Genomic DNA, 20,952 nt, shown 5'->3' with positions numbered 1-20,952 from the left:
TCAGTCTAAAACTGTTATTTGGATCATCATCATCATATATTTTCGCGCCAGAGCGATCCAAACTCGGGCTGGAAGTTTGGAAGTGTTGCGGGTGTTGTAGCAATCAGTCGAAATCAGGGACGGCACGTGAAGCCTTGCTACTTGTCAAAACATTCCCACTGGAGTTATTTGGATTAGAGAGTGGAAATTGAAGTTTGTGATGAAATGATATTCACCAGGGCATAGTTATAGATGCAATTCGTAGACATAGAAGAAGTTTTCTTAGAAATGTATTAATATTTTTTGCAGTTCCATTATTCATATCGCTTCTTTCCTATTCTTCATGGCTTCAAAACAAGATGCATTTCCTGTTTGAACATTTGCACGTCTTTACTTTCTCGATCATCACGGTCTGTCTGTATTATGCAAATAGGCGGATGAAAAGAAGCAGTGAACCATAGCATGAATGCAAAATAGTCTTCGACGACAGCAACAAGAACAACATGCCATAATAAATTGTTTAATTCGAAACTTTCTTTTTACTTTATGGCTAAGAACGAGAAAAATGGATACCAAGAAATCGAGGGAAGTTCATCTTCAATGAATCAACTTTCTTTAGCGGAATCTGCACAAGTATTAGAGGAAAATACAACAACACCGTCTCCATGGTTTAGAAGAATTTATCATGGATTGTCTTCTAATAGACAAAACTTTTGTCTTCTTTGTATTTTTGATTTTCTATTTACGTTTTTCCTGTGGATAATTTATGCTCAGGTAACAAGCAGATCAATTTGTGCCCGAACGTTTTGATTTCTTGACTAAACATAAATATATCACCATAGTGCGTACATTTTGCGATTGCTATCCTCAAATTTCTATTCGAAATAATTTATTGTCCTTATCAAATGTAGAGTATAGGAAAAAGTGCAAGATTAATATAGTCCATTGTCCATGCAATATCCCAAATACATAACCTCATCCCCCCTTGTATAAACCCAAGAAAATGTAATCACAAATTCGTCTAATTAAGCCCAGGTCCTTAGGCGAAGGTTTGCAGCACGTAGTAATTAGATAATGTGCATAGCTTTTTATATTTGTACCTAAAGCAATATATATTGCAGTTTATATCGACAATTTCATCAAAATGACGTTCGAACTTCGAGATAGTATGGTCAATTTGTCTAATGAAGCTAAATAACAATTGTCATTACAAAATTACGTTGATATCATGTCTCCTGATAAGATTCTAACAGTACGTTTTCAATTGTATTTCAGATTTCAGTTAGATTAACTTGCATATGCCTTAGGCCTTAGCCCAATGGTTCGAGGCTTATAGTAAAATAACACTAAGATAACATGTGATAATCGGCCGTACCAGTGATAAATGTCAATTTTACATACGTATACACCAGTATTTACTGCTAAATGTTCATTTTCAAAATTTTTAATCACTAAGTAAGTAAATTAACGATCCACAGGAAAGAAAAATGTTATATTTTGTTAGAATTTTTTTGCGTACAAGCGGCAATTCTACATTTAGTCGAAGTCGAACACGCGGTAAATATTTCGTTTACATAAACCCATAAGCAAAATCTACTTCCGAGAGGTGTCAGCGAGGTGAGGCTGTAGTTAATTGTGCCAACTGCTTTCCTAATCCTTGTTTTCATTTGAATGTCCTTTCAAGGGAGTTGCTGTGAAAGGACTGAACGACTCATTATCCACAGAAATTGGACATTACGGCATTTCTAGTTCGCTTTTCGATATTTTAGTAAGTGTGTAATGGTTATTATCGGCTAATGACCTCAATGCTTATTAATGATAATTTGTAACTAATTCTTTCAACACAGATGGTCTCGCTCGCTCGAATTTTTGTACTGCTGCTGGTGTATGGCTATTGTGATAGTAAAAGCGTTCTGACTGTTGCAGTAAGTGCTGATGTTAGAAAAGAAAATTACTATCTTTATGACAAGTTTCTATCTATTATTCTTTTTCAGTTCACTACTTTTGCATCTACAGTCTATTTAATAGTCAAGGCATGTTTGTTTGAGGTAAGTGATGTCCGTTTGGTACGTCGACGAATAATCAAAACAAATATGATGATTTGAATTTTAGTTTCAGCTTTCTGTTTCTAATGAGTTTAGCTCGTTAAAGAGGCTTAAATTACACTTCAGTAGCAATGAATATAAAGTAAATATTGCCCATATATATTTCTCAAATTTTCAGTTTGATGCAAAATCAGATGACAACGAGAGTAGACCAGTTGATTATTTACTTCATATTGGATCATTTGTTTTAGTTTGGGTAGAAGCATGGTATATGCGAGTAAAAGTAAGATAATTATACGTTTAGAGTACTTTTTACTACAAAAGAAAAAATTTTTCTGTTGTAGTAAAAACTTGTCGTTTTTAAATTTATTCAACTTTGTGGCTATCGTTTTTTTCCGTTTTTTCTAGGTTCTACCTCAAGAAAGAAGATTATTGCAACGAGTTTCCAAAGGTAGCTATCATCGATAGTTCAATTCTATTTCAATCATTGAAGAATTTGTTGAGTATTGTTGCGCATTCTGGACAGGTGAAATTAAAAGTTCTAATTTATTGTAGAAAAGCCTCCTGAATACGGATCAATCACAAAACTACCTGCGTACGTATGCAATGAAATGTAAACAATTAACTGTCTTTGTACATGCGGTAATTTTTCTTTTTAAGGAGTTCAAGATATTCTGTGTTATCTTTCCATACGCCACCAGATCAAGGTGCGTCTTCCATTTTTCGCACACCATTGAACTTTCAATGCTCAATGGAAATACATATTTTGTTTTGCTATAGATATTTGTTGTTTTTATTAGTAAAATAAGAAGGCGAGTATTTTATTTTTCGACGTTGAAATTTGACTGAGATTGCACTTGTTATGAGCAACACAACAAATACTAATATGGTTCTTTCTTTCTTCCACTGGATAAAAGAAATACATACAAACACAATGTGTTCTTCGGGAAGGCGGCACAAAATTTAGCCTGGGGGGCTACAAATTTCATTTACTAAATTTACCGCGTCTTACTTTATTCTTGTTCATGTTCTTTTGTCCTTTAGATTCTGGTGAAGAGGAGGTGGTTATTAGAGCGGTAAGATGCCACTCTGACATTTTGTGCTATGAACAATCCATTTGTGAGATTTTCGACAGACTTGATGTCTATATGAAAGTTTAATATGAATGTTACTTAGTTTCCTGATTCCAACTATAGAATTTGGAATACATAAAAACAGCAAGAAAAACGACAAGCAAGACATTATCATTATTGTATGCTGAAAATTGCTGGAATATTGAAAAGCAAAAGGTATACAGATAGTAATTGCAAAGTCTATAATTCTATCCACTAGTTGAAAAATCGAATATTTCAAGAACAAGCTCTAAACATATAACGAGAGCGGAAATAACGGAAAAATCTTTTTGGGGTTGCTGTGCCTCAAACCAAATTGACGTTGAAATAATTTGCAGAAAATATTCACACACTTTAATACCTTTATAACACATTTTCTTTCTCTAAATTGACGCCAATCTTCCTTACGCATAATAAAAAATCCTACTTCTTCCAGGACGACCTTTTAATCGAAAGTACTACGGTCGAAAACATGGGAAAAGTACTGCGAGTGAGAGTATGTTTGATTATTGATATCTCAATTGACAATTTATGTGATTTATTCAAAGAAGAAATTTGAAGTTATTGTTTTGTAGGCCAGTTGAAAACTTTTCTTTCTTTTAGAATAATATAACATTCTAAAATAAAAAACACAATTGTTTTTGAGTCTCTATTTCTAGGCATTCATCAATGCTAGTCAAGAAATCGTGCATTCCCTTGTCTTTGGAGATCCTGAAAATATTAAGAAGTGGAATCCAACTATCACTCATATCGAGGTATTTAAGTACCATAAAAATAGAGTGTGCTCACCGAGTGTACTTCGATTTATGAATCCGATTTAGCTAATCTTGATAAACCAAGAGCTAAGTCAATTCATCATCATTTACTCGTTAAACTTGTGTTATTGAAACATCGCACATCGTTTACAGTATAGTTTTGTATTTCTTTGTACGTGGACGTTTGTGGAGAAAACAAATGCTTAATTGAATAGAACGTGTTGGGTCCTATGCATGATTTTAGATCCATGAAATAAATGAAGTTGCATAATATTTTGATTATTTAATGCTTTGAATCCTAACGATATTAGAACACGTGTTTTTCGCGTACGATGTTTTGTTGTCTATATTTCAGGTTATTGAAAAAATTAATTCGTCTACTGAGCTTGTTTATTCGACCATTGCTGAGGTTGCTGGAGGTCTGCTATCAGCAAGGTATTATAAATTGTATGAATACTATGGCTTGTCTTAATACTTTTGCGTACTATGGCAATAGTGTTTTTGTGATGCATTCAACTGAATTTTTCCTTTTTGAAGCAATTCATCTCTTTCACCCAAAGCATTCAATTGCATTATCATCACCTCAATATATTAATTTTATTGGTGATTTACAGAATTATTTAATTTTTGCCAACATTTAATATTGTAAACGAGGATACTTCATGTACTCCATTTCTATGTTATAGAGATTTTGTCAGTATAAATCATTACCAAAGAATTGGAGAAATGTTTATTTCTTCTTCAACTTCTGTTATCTCACCCACTAAGCCTCCTGTTCAAGGATTAGTGAGGTAAGTCATTCACAAGTTGCTACTTATTTATAAAAAGCTGCTGTATAAAACTTACGTTCATCATGTTAATTTTTGATAAGATTAAAGTTGTAACTGCTTGCTATCGCAGAATGCTAAAAATCATTAACTTACAGAAAGTCATGTGTCGTGATTAATGTGCAAGTGCAAAACTTTCTTGATTTTCCAGTGCAAAAAATAAGGCAATTTCTCTATCGTTACATTCAAAGTGGAAGATAAAAGATTTTAAAGCAATTTTTCTTTGGGAAAATTGCCTTGTTTTCTGCATTGGTTAAATGGCAAATCAATAACGCCTGGCGCTTACAACAAATCACTCAAGTCCTATATTCCTATTTGGATCATATCATTTTATTCATTTGGTCCGATAATTTGACTGAATTACTGAGTAAAGCACAGGTTGTAATCGTTTCCGTCAATGTCGTTCTTAATTTTATGTTAGGGGTAAAACTATCTTAAATTCTTATGCCCTTCTTCCTGCCGAAGATACCAGGGATAAATCAGAATTTGTTTGGATCGTAACAACTACTTTGGAGGTTGGTGTAGCACTAAGCACCGTTGTACCGGCTAATGGTTTTAAGGGGAACGGTCGGTACATTTTCCTATGTTTAACTTTTTTAACGATGATCATTCTTACGCTTGTACTCTTTCAGCCTTCGTTAGTTCCTCAAGCGATTGTTGATCGCTCAATACCAGGCTTCCTCATTGAATGCGTTGTTAATCTTCAAAAAGAATGTCAGCTGATCAAAGAAAACGCCAACACTCCATTATAGTGGTAAAGTTGTTTTATTGAAGTAGGCATTTGAGGAGACAGAATTAAGCGAAGCATATTACAACAGTTTAATTTTGAGCTAAAGACTATAAAAAAATGATATTGTTTATAAGTTTCTAAAAGATAAAAACCTAACGCTACTTGCTTCGTTGCTTACCATTAAGGTATTTTGAAAAACAAATTTGATTTTGACGTTCTCTAGTCTGTCATTAGTATCTAACTTTATTGCGGAAAGAAAACACAATTACTGTTTTACAAAATAAATAACGAGCACGAACATAGGAAAAAGATGTATCAGGTCCCACTTTATAATGTTACAATGCATTACTAAATGATAACTTCACAAACATGTAGCAAAACTAGTTTCATTTGCATGCAGTAGCAGATCCGGGGTATGTCAGTATACAATATATCAGAATACTTGTACTTTAGAAATCTCCAACCAACCAATGACGTTGTTGTTAAAGTGTGCAGAATTTATAATTAGCTGTTATAGTGTATTTTGTCCTACCCTAAATCACAATTGCTTGCATGAAACTGTTAAATAATCAAATTTAAATAAACTATATGTCATTTGCAATTTGTGATGCAAAGGCGGCGGAATATGCGCGAAGAGCCACGAGGATGGGGGAATTGTTCGAAGTGCTTCCCATCAATAGGTTGAAAATGTACCGTCTTATTACTTGCATTATTAATAAAGGTTTTGGAGAATGCCAACTGCATAACATCGCAATGCACCAGGCACCCAAAAATCTCCCTCGTCTTTCAGGAACAACGATAAAACTTTTATTCTTTTGATTTTTGAATCTCAATTACAATTTTAATCAGCAATCACAAATCAGTAGTCATCTAGCAATAGAGCATTCGTAAATAATCACAAAAACAGGTGAACTTTCGGTTATTTTTTTGGGGTGGGCTCTACCCCCTGTTCGGCCGCCTGTGTTTTGATGTGTTTCTTGATAGAACCGATGTGTTTGAAGAGTCGCATTATTTTTTCTTAAACAGAACAAAGAATATTTTTCGTTTGCACCATGACAGGGATTTACTGTTCCACACAGTAGTGTAATTTATAATGTAATATGCAATACTGGGGTAAAGTAGCTTCAGTTCAAGCAATTCGTACAGTCGTGTTTGAAATGAAAAATTTAGAAAACAATAATTATGTTACTGCATGTTGTTGAAAATTCTCCCACTTTCTGTCTTCCCATGACCTGCGCAGACGAAATTATATCATATGACAAGTCTTCCAGACACTTTCAATCAATATCAGGGAGCAACGTTGCAGTTTTAGACTCGATGCCGATTGTTAAGCACTATACACATGATCCAATGGTTTTGCATACTTGGTTAGTTTACGTGGTAGATTTCATTCGATCTTATTTAAAGCTCAAATTAAATTTGATCTTCAGAAACTATCTTTTTTTTCTAATCTTTTTCCATTAACCAAAGTAAATTTCAATTTCATTGCATTAAGAATCACGACATTCAGTTCACACTCAAAACCGGTAACTTATGTCCTACTCATTTCATTTGTACGGCTCATTGTGTGCTATAATTTTTTCCACACTAAATAAAATGTCTACTAGTTCCTCTCAGTCAATTTAGCAGTTTGTTGTAGTCTACAGCGAACTGCTAAACTGACTGAGAGGATTTTTATGAATTCATGAATAAAACATGCTGTGATAGATGTCACAAGGCCAGGCTCCACGTTTAATTTACTAAATTTTTGCTCTTATTTTCTGTGTTGTGTTGGTAGCGTGATTTCTTCTAAATCAACCTGTATGCCTCCAATTTACTCAGAAGTACCAAGTACCCGGTGATTTATCATATCAAAAACTCTTATGCGATCATTAAATCTAAGGTGACTAACTGAGTGACTCTGATAAAAAAGTACAACATGACTTTTTGAATTTTGTATGAATTCTTGTTCAAGTAGCCAAACAAACAATCCAAGTAGTCCTAAATATTTTTTGCCAATTTACGGTCAGTCATCTACGAATGTTGAACTTTTTCAATAATTTTTAGTGGCTACATATTGTGACGTTCTTTCCCAACTTATAAATTGGTTTCGATCGTGAAGTCGCTAAACTTTGGATTGAAGATGATTTTGCTCAATTACGTTCTGCTTCAAGCTAGGGTGGGGTAGTAGGTAGAACCAATTATGTTTGTATAGATGTGCTTGTACATCATTAAATGTTTTTAGGGAGCATCTACCTCTCTCTCTCAGCTTAATAAAGCGTGATGCGTTATATGCAGAAAATTACCGCCCACTACTCCAGTTATTTACCGTGAACATGCCGCCAAATCTGATTCTTTTTGAGATCAGTGTGACTCATAGCCTATAGAATGTACTTCGTGTGAACCATATGTAAATAGGATACGAGCATCTTGTTTGTCGGATTGTTTGTATCAACATTTGATCTATGAGCCTTTGGTAAAATGATTTGGTTCAATGGAACTATACCTCAAGCAATTGCAGAGTCAAGAAGGATTGGTTCGTTGTTTATTGTTTATATAAAAGGTTGGGAACAATCTAAATTCTTGTAATAACAGTCGCATGTTAGTATTCTGTGTGATGATTTTGTTGATGGTATCTTTTACATAATTTTCAATTACGTTGGTAAGATTTTTTGTTTTTACATTTCTAAGTTAGATAATCATCTTTTTACTTCATTTTTTTAATCAGTCAAAGCAATACTGTTGAAAGTACTTACATACACGGGGTAATTTAGTCAAAAATATCACTGTTTAATGTACTTCTAGTTAGACTAGGTTTGTTCTGATGCAATTAGGCTGTACATATATTAGTTAAATCTAATTAGTTGGATCTTGCCGTTTGTACCAGTGTCTAATGTTGACTGTTTCAGTGTTGTGTTTTGTATTTTGTGAAGTAAAATTGCTCTTGTTAATAAATATTTAAATACCTAGAGTGAAAATAAAAGTGGTGGTGTTTCTGTTAAAGAATTATCATCTCTGATTTATGATTTGTCAGTTTTGCTAAGAGACCACCGTAGTTGCTTCTTGTAGAGTTATTTAATGCAATTATGTTTGTTTGATTGGTGTATAATTGCTCTATTGGCATATTCTTGAGTCTTCTTTGTCATCTTGTGTACTTTAAGCTTTTATACTATCATCTTGTGTGCTGTAATCTTGTCTTCCATTTTCATGCATACTATGCTCCATTCAACATGATCATGCACATCATAACAATGTGTGACAAGATCATCCGTAGTCAGATCTTGATACCATCATCTTATGTACCTACGTATGAGTCTATAAACTTCTATGCTGTTTTCATGCATACTATGCTCTGTTCAACATGATCATGCACATCATAACAATGTGTGACCAGATCATCTGTAGTCAGATCTTGATACCATCATCTTATGTACCTACGTATGAGTCTATAAACTTCTATGCTGTTTTGATGGATACTATGCTCTGTTCAACATGATCATGCACATCATAACAATGAATGACGTGATGATCTGTAGTAATCACTTATACATATAAGTTTATGATCTTTTATACCACCTTATATATAATCTTATAGACTATAATTTTCTTCTCCGTGATCATAGGTATGTACTTAGTCAATATTATAATGATTGCGATCTTCTATTCAGTAGGAACCTGAATAGAATCTTGTCACTAGAACTTAGTCAACTTGTATCTTAGAAACTTGCAACAACTTTATTTTGATGAAAAGTATCTTTATAGGAGATGATGAGATTTCGAACAACATGGATGCTTTATGGGAAAATGAAGAGGTGATTATGTCAATATGGGTATTGTTGGATAAATTTTTGCAAAAATATGTTTTTATTGTCACTTTTTAAAATTCAACCTTAAAGTGGTACACAGACACAGTTTCCTTTAAGATGAAACCAAAAAGAATGATACATAATGCTTTATCCAACAACTACAAACAATAACAACCTTATATAACAACGTTTGAGAAATTAACCTTCCACTCCTCTTCCTTGTAAAGAGACAAGTCTACTCAAAAGCAGAGAGCCTTATATGCTACAAGTCCCGGGCTTGTGACTGGTATAGCGGAGTTAAAAGGTGAAAGGTTTGTCATAGATTAATCAACTGAATATTCCTGCTCATTTTCGTTTGGAAGCATGTTAAACAGTTCATATGGACAAAGCTCGATTTCCATATTAAATATTCAGTAACATAATCCAGTGTTAATGTTAGACAATACATCATTGCCCCTCAGTGAAAGCACCCCATTTTCTACTGGAAAAGAATAAATCTAAAATCGATGTTAAACATAGATTGTCACAAGCATCCCGCTTGCCGATATGTAGAAGTATAATTATAAGGTTAAATAGTTGAAAAGGTTACAAGGTTAAATATGTGTTTGGTTATTTCTTTATTCTTTTCCAATGGAAAGCGGGATGCTTTAACTGAGGGGCAATGATGTATTGTCTAACATTAAAACCGGATTATAATACTGAATATTTAGTATGGAAATCGAGCTTTGTCCATATGAACTGTTTAACATGCTTCCAAACAAAAATGAGCAGGAATATTCAGTTGATTAATCTATGATAAAAACCTTTCACCTTTTAACTCTGCTATACCGGTCACAAGCCCGGGACTTGTAGCGTATAAGGCTCTCTGTTTTTGAGTAGACTTGTCTTGCTTACAAAAGAGGAGTGGAAGGCTACTTTCTCGAATGTTGTTAGATAAGGTCGTTAGTTGTTGGATAAAGCATTATGCTATCATTCTTTTTGCTTAATAACATTCCAACTATTTAAAATTATAAGATGAAACCAATATTGACAAGAAATTTCTATCTCTAGGTAAAACAAGTCTGTCTCTCTGATTGCACATCCATTCGACTGTTTGCTGAAAGGTTTGTGTCAAAGTAACATTTGGTTGTCTACTGCGTTTTGTTGATATTTACTCTTTTAAAGTTTTAATAAAACCTAAATATCTTTTTTTTTCTTCCAACAGCAATGAATTAAAGCAATTTGCACTCATTTGTATCTTTTGAATGTTACTGAAATGTTTTGAATAAGTTTCCATTATGTAATGCTACCAAAAGAGATCTTCAAGGCCATGGCTACAATGTTAATTTGGGGGTGGGGTGTTTATTCTTTTGCGTAGTCAGTTGTGCCCAACTGATTTAGTTTAAAGTGATAAACACCCCCAAACACTGGTGTATGCCTGCCTAATGTGGCTGGTCATGCTCCAAAATATGTAGCTAGTATTGGCAATAGCGCCAACTCACCATTTCACATGGCAAAATCTTTCTGTAAAGTATGTAATCTAGCAGACAAAGCTTTATCACTAAGATTTGAGTTTGATGAATTTATGCACCTCACTTTAACCCAAAGTTAGTCTGCTGACAAAAAAATTATCTTTGACAAAAGGGAAAATGGTAGCTGCCCCAGTGGCGCCGTACTTTATATCCACGTGTCGTGTTTGTCTTAGCGTACAAAAAACATCTTACTAAGTAAGGGATTGTTGACATCAATTTTTGGGATAAAGTTTGAAGAAACCTGAAAATATATACACCTTAATTGGACGACATTAGATCCAGTTGTTTGTATACCTTGTGTGTATTGTCTTGATGGTGCTGGTACTCCACAAGAAGTTATTGCTGTATCATTACCTCCAGGAGAATTCTTGCAGAAAATAAAGCAAGCTATCGAGGTATAGTGTATACTTTGTAGTCACTTTCATTTTCTAAGCTTGCACCAGTGCAACAATCAGGAACAATGCGTACTTATTCATTATTTAAATTCCAATTTTGCTCAGATACTGTGACTGGTCAATTTCATCAACAACAACTTAGATTATTTAATAAATTCTTTGTGATTCACTAACGCGCATATTGTTAAGATGCAGGTGCGATATATACGTAGATATGTTTGTATTACTTAAATTACGAGCAGTTGCATAGCCAGCCTGTAAGTTTTGGTCATGCTATGTAAATTTCCTATCATAAGAATTATTTATTTCCCATAATCATAGAGGACTATTGCTTTTTTAGTGAGTAAACACTGAAATATTTACATAGAACGACCAAACTTTCGGGGCTGGTATATACATACTGTACGTAGTTACGTTATAAGACGATTTAAAGTAAAACGTAAAGGTGTAACTTTAAATGCCCATGTAAATGCTTGAATAGTACTGAATTAGATTTAAGAAACTGATTTTGGTAATATACATGATTAGGAAATAGTTTTCAAGTAACTGAAGTGATCTTATAGGTATTTACTTATGTCTTATCGGTGTTTTTTCACAAGGGTTGAATGAACATAGGTATCGTTTATGTGATGTTTAGTTTTGTGGTAAAGCTTGATTTTAAATTTAGTGTTTCGATTTAGGCCATTTTCTCTAAAGTAATTTCTAATTCTGTATTAGAAGTTATTTCATACAATTTTTGGAGGGTTTTGGTTAATTTTTTTGCTATTTATGTTATTTTCAAGAATCAGCCGGCGAGCATTTCTTTTAAGACATATAATGTTTGTTGAGCGAATAAAATTTTATTATGAAATCTAGTCACTGCAATTTCATTGAGCTCACTACCAGCGCATGTGTTTTATTTTTTAAACAGAGACATCGAAATACATTTCCTAAATTAGAAAATGATAGTCCCAGACAAGAAGAAACGTCTTCATCTCAGTCATGTTCATCGTCTTCAACACCCGAAGCATCAACTAGCAGAGAGGTTTGTATGTCCATGTCCTGATGAATTTTGAATGGGAAATTTTTTTATTCAGTTTTTCAGTGAGTTTTTCATTTTAATATCTATCCTAAAACAAAATTGTTAAAATATAGATCACAGTCTAAGGATTTACTCTTACAATAAAGAAAGTATGCTTCAATCCTTAAACTACAAAAAGTATTATGATTTTCGCGTAAAAAAGGAAGCATGCAGGCTTTGAGTCCTGCATTGGTCAGGCGTAAGGACTAATACTACATGATCACAAAAATTTTATAAACTAAACATAGTAAAAATATAAATTTTTTTTAATTTATAAATTCCACATTTTTGGGGGAATTTGCTGACACTCTGGGGACATATTTGGACTTATATGTACAATGGTTTGGTTTTACACATATGTATAAACCACATCAAGCCCCCTCCCCCCCCCCATTCTTCATAGTATTTTTTCTATCGTATTTTGTATACTATGCCTTTTGCAAGAAGTAGTATCTGCATTGAATTTTCTTGTAATTTTGTGTTTGACACAGGTAACTGGGGAAAGAAGCGAAGTTACACATGACATTAATGAAAGAGTTGCCAGGTATAGTTTGTTTGCACGTGAGGTCACAGCTTTATTATCCGCAATGGGGTCGGGGAAGTCTGGGAAAAATCAACATGGCAGTAGCATTGGCAGCAGTACAATTTTGTGACGTAGTAGTGATGTGGGTGAAAACACTCTATGATATAGATAAACTCGGGATTTTATCAAGTTAAACTAAATACATTTGTAGTAAATAAAATATTTGTCGAAAAATATGATATGTGTTTTACATGTTATGCCTAACTATATTCCGTACTCCATGTAAAATGTAAATAAGATGCCTAAGACACCGAAATTGTCTCAATTTGATCTTAGAGCGAAGAAATTGATTGAAGAAAAAAAGAAGGAAAGGGCCGAAAAAGAAAAAGAGGTTCCTCAATAATATAGTACAAAATTCTTGCAAATATTCTTCTTATGATCAGATGACAAGTCGTGTTGTGTTTCACTACGATTTTTGTCCTCTGAGCTTTTGTTAGTGGTGAAAATAAATTAGATGAACGCACATTTTGATGCAAACTAATGTTTTCCGTAAGTCGCTTACTTAATCACGTGTAGTGCACGTGATGAAATGCTTGAATAAGCTTGCCTTTAGAGTTTGTGATTTTCATTTGAATAGGATGCTCATCGAAAAGAAGTGGAACGGAGAAAAGACGGTAAGATAATGTCTAAGGCAAAGATAGACAGAGAGCAAATGCTCGCACAGCAAATGGCTGACAGGATAAAAAATGAGAAAGCAAAAGACAAAGCTGCGAAGGATGCTATACGTCAAAAAATAGCTCAAGATAAAGCAGATAGAGCTGCAAGAGAAGAAGTACAACGACAGGAACGTCGTCAAATAGCTGCTAGGATCGATCCAAGCCCTGCAAATTCTAATTATGGCAAGCTTCGGTCATGGTAAATAAGATTTTTATTCGAGTGATGTGAAGGTCATTTCTTGTAAAATATTTTCATTCAACAACGTCAAAATATATTAATTTGTCAGTTATATTGTGTTTATTAGTTATATTGTGTGTGCTTTTTATGGTATGTCGTTACTGTTTGTGTGCATGGATTTGTGGGTGTTTTTTCTTATGTTGTGTGTGTTTTTTAGTAATAGTACGTATGTTGCTTTTTGTTTTGCTATATTACAAGTGTTAATTTGCTATGTTGCGTCTGTTTGTTTTTAAGTTATGTTGTGTATTTTTAACTCATATTGTCTTTGTGTGTTTTCTAGTTCTGAAGTTCGTATACAGTTTCGTTTACCCGATGGAAGTTCTGTGACTCAAAATTTTCCTGCAGACACTCTTTTGGATGGCGCAAGAGAATTCATTCGCTCGGTTTGTATATTATATATTCATCCGTTTCATGTATGTCATTATGTACTAAATGGCATTTAGTACTAAATTTTTATTTTTCTAACTTTGACATCATTGAATTGCTTTAGCGCCAAGTTTAATTTTCTTATTACATTTTGAATAGATGCAGAGAATTAAGGGTATTTTTCATGTCTATTTTTCATAGTCATTAAGTTATGTGCACCATCATTTAAGATCAAACATTCATCAAGTATAGAATCGTTTGTTATGGCGTAGTAAAAAGTAAAAACCATTACTTATTACATACGAAGCTATGACATTGTGTATAGTGCAAACGATTGTATTTAATTTTGACCATAACTATTTTTTCATCTCTATGTTTAGCGTATGGATGTCAGAAATCAGATATCGTTTTGGACAACGTTTCCACGCAAGCATCTCGGAGAGGATGATTTTCACAAAACTCTTGTAGATCTGGATTTAGCTCCAAGCGCTGCTTTGATCGTCGACTTGGTAAAAAATACATTAAGTATTTCATTTTATTTTGTTTTGAGTAATGTGAGTGAAAGTCAAGTTATAAAAAATGCTTTTTACAGACATCAAAAACCCACAGTGATGTTTCTAACTCATCTGGCAACAATTCATCTTTGACATGGATCTTTACGCTTATTATGGCTCCGTTCTTAGCCTTAATATCATTTTTTAAATTTCTTTTGAATTCATCACCACGAGCACAACACCAGCCGGAGAGCACTCGCCCAACAATCAGTGAAGACTCTAAGTAAGTTTTTAAAAGCAGAATTATTTGTCTTTAAATTTCTTCTTTTGAGAGAAACCAACTTTACTCTTGAGAATAAAAAAGGAAGGTTTTGCTACAACTTTTTCTAGCCATTAGTTTTCGAAACTGCACTGTAAAAACTTAAATGTTTGTAGTCTAGATGTATATTGTCCAGGTTAGTGGAGTCTTGAGAAGGGTTGTTGTTGACTGACGTAAAAACTGTTGGATTACAATGAAAATAGAAAATACGTTTGCGATAATTTAAACTGGTTACGAATAGTACGAATTTAGAACCGTAGTTTTTTAGAATAAAATAAGTGGAAGCAATGTCTTATCCGAGAATTCTTTAACATTTTTTTTAGTCCGTCGTCTTCTTCACTCGGCTCGAATGCACGAAGGAGAATAACGAGAGAAAATGAAAACCGTTTTAAGAAAGATGGAAAGATTCATTCATTTCAACAAGATGATAAAGATGACGATGAAAATAACACTTGGAACGGAAACTCTACACAACAAATGTGATTTCAATGTCGTAAATAAACATTAATATGGAATAAATGATTAAATAATAATTATTTCGCTGTCAGACATTTTGTATTTGTATTATACATACAGACTTGCTTATATATTTTTGTCAGGTGTTTTGAATATAGATCATTTTTCATTTATCCTTTCTGTTTTTCGGATCTTCCGACCTAAAGGCTTAGACTGGCTAACAATTAAATCTGTCTTACCCAGCCGTGACTTGAGTACAGTAAATTTTTGAAACATAATCCTTATGCCGTGTGTATAATAAAAAAGACCTTAAAATAAAATAAATATTTTAATTATTGTTTCAATAATGGTTTTAATAATGTCAGTAATTGTTTGATAAAAAACTTGGAATACTTCATTACAAAAGTTAAAATTGGGTGAATTATTTCTTCGATAAAACCGGGTGAGCTAGCCAGTGGCCGTTTGTGATTTCAATTTAAGCGTAACTAAAATGAATTTCAGTTTCGTGTTGTAACAACCCTAGGTGATTGGTCCCCATAACAAGTAACATAAAAATTAACATGAAGTAATCCTGAATAAACTCTTTCATAATTGTCTACAGACTCTTCGTGTTATGAAAATTATTATTTGTCATTGACTACATCTTTAAAAATGACGGCGATTTCTCGTCGATTTCAAATATCCCCTTCGTTGATCATAGCAGTAAGAACGCGAACTATGGCAGGACATAGTAAATGGTCAAATATCAAATTCAAAAAAATGCATAGAGACATTGCAAGAGCCAAGATTCTTGGTCGACTTCATAAAGAAATAGTTACAGCTGTGCGAGGTAAGAATAGATTTATAAAATAATGCGAAATTGATCAGCATAAAGATAAAGATGTTTGTACGTTTTAATGACTGTAACTGTTGATGCACTATGCAGGAGTATTTATTTACAAGTATATGATAGATGATGTTGGCATGTTGCCAAGTACATGCAATGTATTTAACAATGTGTTGTACTTGGATATTTATTCCACAAAAATTCTGTTTCTTCATATCCAAGACCACCAAAAATGATTTTTTTAAATGCAGTATAGTGGGATTATGAATAAACATGGGTGGACCATGAGGGTGGGATGGACCATGAAGGTGGGATGGACCATGAAGGTGGGCTTGGTCAGTGAGAGTGGGTGTGGACAATAAAGGTGGGATGGGCATTGAAGATAGGTGTGGGCCATGATGGTCAGGGTGAACAGTGAGAGTGGGAGTGGACCATGAAGGTGGGGATAGACAGTGAGGGGGTAACATCCTGCTATGCCGTTGAAGAAGAACTTCTTTACATATAAGTCTACTATTTTTCTATATGATATGACATTGGCATGTTGCAATTTTTCCATCTTTAAAGTTTCATATCACTTTATATTGATAATAATCAAGTTATATTTCAGCTGGTTTTAAAAAAATCAGCTAGAATAAAAAAACAAGTGACTTTTCTAGAAAATGGTCCGTGTCCAAATCTAAATTCAAAATTAGAACATATAATTGAAAGAGCAAAAGCTGCCAATATGACTAAGGATAAGATAGAATCAGCTATCAAGTCTGGTGTGAAGGTATGGCTGACATGTTCTTCAATATGAATGGAAGCTTTCTTCTTTGCTTGTAAGTCATAACTTACATAGATAAAAGTATAATTGCACAACACATGCAAAGATTGAATAATATGGCAACAAGCTGTTTATTTAAAAACATACATTGAATTGAAATAATTACCTTTTGTGAATGTTATTTTAATTCATTTGTAAATATTACATTGTTTGAAAACTTATTTGTGTTATTTGTCTGTAAACTTGGAAAATTACTTCCTCGTTCTGAAATTAAGAAGTCTGTTATATTGTTGCTATAATGCATTTAGAAAAACAAATCAGAAATGAAGTTGAAGTTTTAATTTGAGGCATGTGTCAAACCGGTTTCAAATGTTCAAAAAATTTCAATTTTGCAATGAAAAGCTCATTTTAAAGTTTAAAAAAGCTATGTACATTACTTTTGGTTTGGTCTCATGTCAAATTCCCCCTCCCTCCCTTCCCTTAATATCTACTGAATAGGTTCATGTTAAGTAACAGGAAATGTTGTTCTTATTGACATAAATATGATATAAGCTTATTATAACACCATTTTTACTGCAACAGCCACATATGACTATTTTGTTTGGGTTCTTCTAGAACACAGATAAATCATGCCACAGTTTGTTGATTGAAGGACATGGACCAGGTGGATGTGGAATTTTAGTTGATACATTAACTTCAAACAACAGCCTTACCAGAAATGAAATAAGAACATTGTTTATGAAAAATGGGTATAAAAAACAATATTTTGTCTACAACGTCAACATTCATAACTAATTCTGCATTTTAATATTATCCAGTTACACTGTGCTGTTTAAACCTTTTGCACATGACTCTGTTTCTTTTTTATATCCTACTCATATTTTAGATTTTGAAATATGGGTTTTTTATAGTACAAGGAACTTCTTGCACAACTTGACTTAATATTACAGCATAAAAGCAAGCATTCACTAGCTCCAATGGCTTGTTTTATAACATACAAGACTTACTTTGCCATAATCTACATTTTAGGGGTCATGTTGGTGATGATGGCTCTGTGTCATTCATGTATGAACACAAAGGTATGTAATGTAAGCCTTGATTTCAGTTTTAGTTTAATGTTGCAGTATTTTTATGTGTAGAGCAATTTGTAGGAGAATAATGCATCCGACTACATTTACTTTTTCGGGATTGAGTGTCTGATACTTTTTAAATCTCTTGAAATTTGTGTTTGTCCACCCCTTACAAATTTCAAATATGGACAATCTATGTTTTAGCCAGGAAAATTTAAAAGTGCACACAATTATTTATTTCAAACATTAATTGAGACAAGTAGAGCAGGAAATCCTTGTTTGCCATGAAGGTTATGGGTGAGTCAAAAAGGCAGAAGTTGTTTGAACCTTTGCAGTGTCCTGGGAAGGTTATTTTATGAGATGCATGTACACGTGTGAACAAAAAAACTGAAAGCAAAAATCCCTTTCCTCGCCTCCCAATACCCAGAGACTGTCACGCACTAGAGCATCTTTGTAAATTTTGATAATTCAGTTCTTATCATCTGGATATGGCAATAGACCACCAATAGACCACCAAGGCGCATGCTCAGATACTTTCTCAAATAAATTGCGACTAAGTGCGGTTCTTGTTTACGTACACTCCATTGACTCCAAAATATTTGCTAGTAGATCCATTTGGTCGTTGCCATGACCATGAACCTGGCTCAGATGATTTCTTTAAATAATATGTGACCAAATAATCTCAAAAGCATGCATGTTCATAAATTCATCCTTCTAACAAATGATTAAAGCTTGTTTTCTACTAGCCACATATCGTAACATAATATAAATTCTTAGGATTTATATTATGTATAATCTCTCTGATGGCTTTGAATAACGTATCGTTACGTATCGTAGCAAAACGTAACATGGCGCATGCGTGCTTGTGAATTTGATGGTCAATAGGCGCCAGCACGCATGCGCCGTGTTACGTTTTGCTACGATTCGTTACGATACGTGGCTAGTGGAAAACAGGCTTAAGCGGAATGCAAATGTTCAAAGGATTTCTTTAATAATTTTTAACTAAGCTACGTATTTACACCAAAATCGGTTTTTGTAATGATGCAGTTACTCGTTGCCTTCGATCCAGGTGGTTGAAACTCGATTAGTTAGTGGAGATTATGGACTGCGCTTGCTCAGTTGATTTTTTAATAGTTTTCAACCAAGTGAGCTAGTTACTTCCAGGAAGAAAATAGCTTACATGTAAACCGTCAACAACCAGACTAAAGATAATAACTGGTTATTTAGACTTCAGCCTGTGATAGGCTTTCCAAACATTTATTTTCTATAAAGTCAATGGATGTTCTTCATGAGAGCTACATGAATTATAATTAAATAAATTCATCAAATTTTGTATGGTTGATTCAAATCACGAGTCAAAAGACCGTGCTTTTTTGAAACTTTGCACTATCCCTTGATTCCTGAATGGGACACTTTAATATCTGCTGGGTATTATTTTAGTTGGGCTTAATTTGACTTTTAGGGATAGTCTGCATAGAAAATAGATGGTCATCTTCCGATAATGTAGACGATTTACATGAAACTTCAAGTAAGGTAAGGCAACTGTTAATTAAACGATAATATACTATCTTGATCTTTACTCTAGAGTTCTATCATTCTAGGCTGAAGAATTAGCCATTGATGTTGGTGCAGAAGATTTTCATTTTGCAACAAATGCGGACGATTTGAAGCTCATACAGGTACATAGCGTCTAACAACACAACACAACGCCTGTTGTCCATCCATGTTGTTAAGGGGCCGGTTTCACGAAGCGATATTAATTTGTGAATGTTTCAAAAATTTTACGTGTATAGGTATCTCTTTGTACCATTTGTGAATTGTTGTTATCGCTGTTATTTTTATTACATTTATAAACACGGAATGAAGATGACTTTACTTTACATACCAAAATAGCAAAAATGTACTTCTTACGTTGAGCGGCGTCAAAAATGTTTTGTGAAGACTTTCTCAACATTTTCTCAATCCTTGCTTTAAGGAAAGCATGTTTTACTACTTTCTACGATGGACTTTTATTTTTTTGTTCTCAACATTTTCAGGGAAACGCTTGACTCACATTTCCTACCCGACAGAATTTTTTTTAATTTGCTCGGTGGAAGAATTAGCTAAAACCTGCTCGGTTGTATAAATAGTTCGAAAGAACACAGGAATTAAGTTTACATATGTACGGTTTTTTCATAAAAAAAGGGAGTTTGTCTCCTCAGTTGTCACAGCTTCTTAATATTTCAAAAACATGTCACATCCATATGTTATGTGGGAATTGCAAAAAAGCCAAAACAGAAGAAACAAATTAGCGAACGAAAAAAATCTGGCTTGTTGTATGAGCCAAAGAACGGCATACGTTTTTCATTTCATCTACTGTTACAATCGCTTATTTTGGTCAAACGGGAAAAGTTTCTCTTTGGCAGTAACATTAATTTACATTTATATGTTTGCCATATGCAAGATAAGAGAAACTGTTTGTGGAAACTTAGCTGTAATGTTTAATTTTTATAGTTCGTATGTGCATCGAGTGATCTCATTCAAGTTTCAAATAGATTAACGAAGGAAAAAAACTATACGCTTGTGTCGGCCAATTTAGAGTATTTACCTCGAACTCTTATAAAACTAAATGATCAAAACCTTGTTAAGGTAAGTAAATTACTTGAGAAAATTCACGAACACGAAGACGTCATCAAAATATACGACAATATCCAAGATTACGAGAGCGAAACACTGAAAGAACTCTGATTTTTTATGAAAGCCAGGTTTGTTGAGAAATATCGCAGCAATTTTCTTGCGGATGTGGCTTATGACAATTTTCAATTCATTTAGCCACGTAATGTTGTATATATATGTGTTTGGTATAGCAATATAGCAATGCAACAATATAGCAATGCAAAATAACGTAGGACGCTCATTGCTTTATACTTGTTAATACAATAATAGATGAGAATTCGTTTGATTTTTTACATGTTCCATATTTAAACATCTTTGGTTACTCTT

General features: G+C 33.6%; 3 protein-coding genes across 4 annotated transcripts; all 3 read left to right on the top strand.

Moving 5' to 3' along the window:
• Positions 1-421: 421 nt before the first annotated feature.
• LOC124440706 (stAR-related lipid transfer protein 3-like) lies at positions 422-6,049 on the top strand. Of its 2 annotated transcripts, XM_046991134.1 has the most exons (16): positions 422-753; positions 1,664-1,747; positions 1,827-1,904; positions 1,974-2,027; positions 2,203-2,307; positions 2,433-2,475; positions 2,580-2,619; positions 2,685-2,731; positions 3,069-3,100; positions 3,221-3,313; positions 3,573-3,632; positions 3,796-3,891; positions 4,247-4,326; positions 4,578-4,682; positions 5,140-5,233; positions 5,351-6,049. In XM_046991134.1, the coding sequence occupies exons 1-16, from the start codon at positions 526-528 to the stop codon at positions 5,468-5,470; spliced, it is 1,359 nt and encodes a 452-aa protein (XP_046847090.1). In that variant the 5' UTR covers positions 422-525; the 3' UTR covers positions 5,471-6,049. The 2 variants fall into 2 exon arrangements, with proteins under 2 accessions (XP_046847090.1, XP_046847093.1); XM_046991137.1 differs by lacking the exon at positions 2,203-2,307.
• Positions 6,050-7,831: 1,782 nt separating this feature from the next.
• On the top strand, positions 7,832-15,404 carry LOC124440691 (UBX domain-containing protein 4-like). Its single transcript, XM_046991111.1, has 13 exons — positions 7,832-7,990; positions 9,190-9,239; positions 10,284-10,336; positions 10,438-10,466; positions 11,021-11,139; positions 12,050-12,163; positions 12,691-12,743; positions 13,059-13,113; positions 13,360-13,637; positions 13,957-14,059; positions 14,423-14,551; positions 14,635-14,819; positions 15,179-15,404. The coding sequence occupies exons 1-13, from the start codon at positions 7,909-7,911 to the stop codon at positions 15,336-15,338; spliced, it is 1,410 nt and encodes a 469-aa protein (XP_046847067.1). The 5' UTR covers positions 7,832-7,908; the 3' UTR covers positions 15,339-15,404.
• A 487-nt stretch (positions 15,405-15,891) lies between these two features.
• LOC124440707 (probable transcriptional regulatory protein Cthe_2075) lies at positions 15,892-20,902 on the top strand. The gene is made up of 7 exons (XM_046991138.1): positions 15,892-16,140; positions 16,794-16,906; positions 17,516-17,649; positions 17,930-17,979; positions 19,433-19,503; positions 19,572-19,649; positions 20,464-20,902. The coding sequence occupies exons 1-7, from the start codon at positions 15,963-15,965 to the stop codon at positions 20,695-20,697; spliced, it is 858 nt and encodes a 285-aa protein (XP_046847094.1). The 5' UTR covers positions 15,892-15,962; the 3' UTR covers positions 20,698-20,902.
• The last annotated feature ends 50 nt before the right edge of the window (positions 20,903-20,952 follow it).

Source organism: Xenia sp. Carnegie-2017, unplaced genomic scaffold (assembly GCF_021976095.1).
Source record: "Xenia sp. Carnegie-2017 unplaced genomic scaffold, XeniaSp_v1 HiC_scaffold_2, whole genome shotgun sequence".
In the NCBI taxonomy this organism is placed as follows: Eukaryota; Metazoa; Cnidaria; class Anthozoa; order Malacalcyonacea; family Xeniidae; genus Xenia; species Xenia sp. Carnegie-2017.
This window is presented reverse-complemented; position numbering and strand designations above follow the sequence as displayed.

Coding starts and splice junctions, on each gene's coding strand:
- LOC124440706 (XM_046991134.1), top strand. CDS start 526: ATGGCTAAGAACGAGAAAAATGGATACCAAGAAATCGAGGGAAGTTCA. Junction 2,732..3,068: donor CCATACGCCACCAGATCAAG/GTGCGTCTTCCA, acceptor TTTGTCCTTTAG/ATTCTGGTGAAGAGGAGGTG. Junction 3,101..3,220: donor AGGAGGTGGTTATTAGAGCG/GTAAGATGCCAC, acceptor TTCCAACTATAG/AATTTGGAATACATAAAAAC.
- LOC124440707 (XM_046991138.1), top strand. CDS start 15,963: ATGACGGCGATTTCTCGTCGATTTCAAATATCCCCTTCGTTGATCATA. Junction 17,650..17,929: donor ACATTGTTTATGAAAAATGG/GTATAAAAAACA, acceptor TCTACATTTTAG/GGGTCATGTTGGTGATGATG. Junction 17,980..19,432: donor ATTCATGTATGAACACAAAG/GTATGTAATGTA, acceptor TTTGACTTTTAG/GGATAGTCTGCATAGAAAAT.
- LOC124440691 (XM_046991111.1), top strand. CDS start 7,909: ATGATTTGGTTCAATGGAACTATACCTCAAGCAATTGCAGAGTCAAGA. Junction 9,240..10,283: donor CTTTATGGGAAAATGAAGAG/GTGATTATGTCA, acceptor TTCTATCTCTAG/GTAAAACAAGTCTGTCTCTC. Junction 13,638..13,956: donor TATGGCAAGCTTCGGTCATG/GTAAATAAGATT, acceptor TGTGTTTTCTAG/TTCTGAAGTTCGTATACAGT.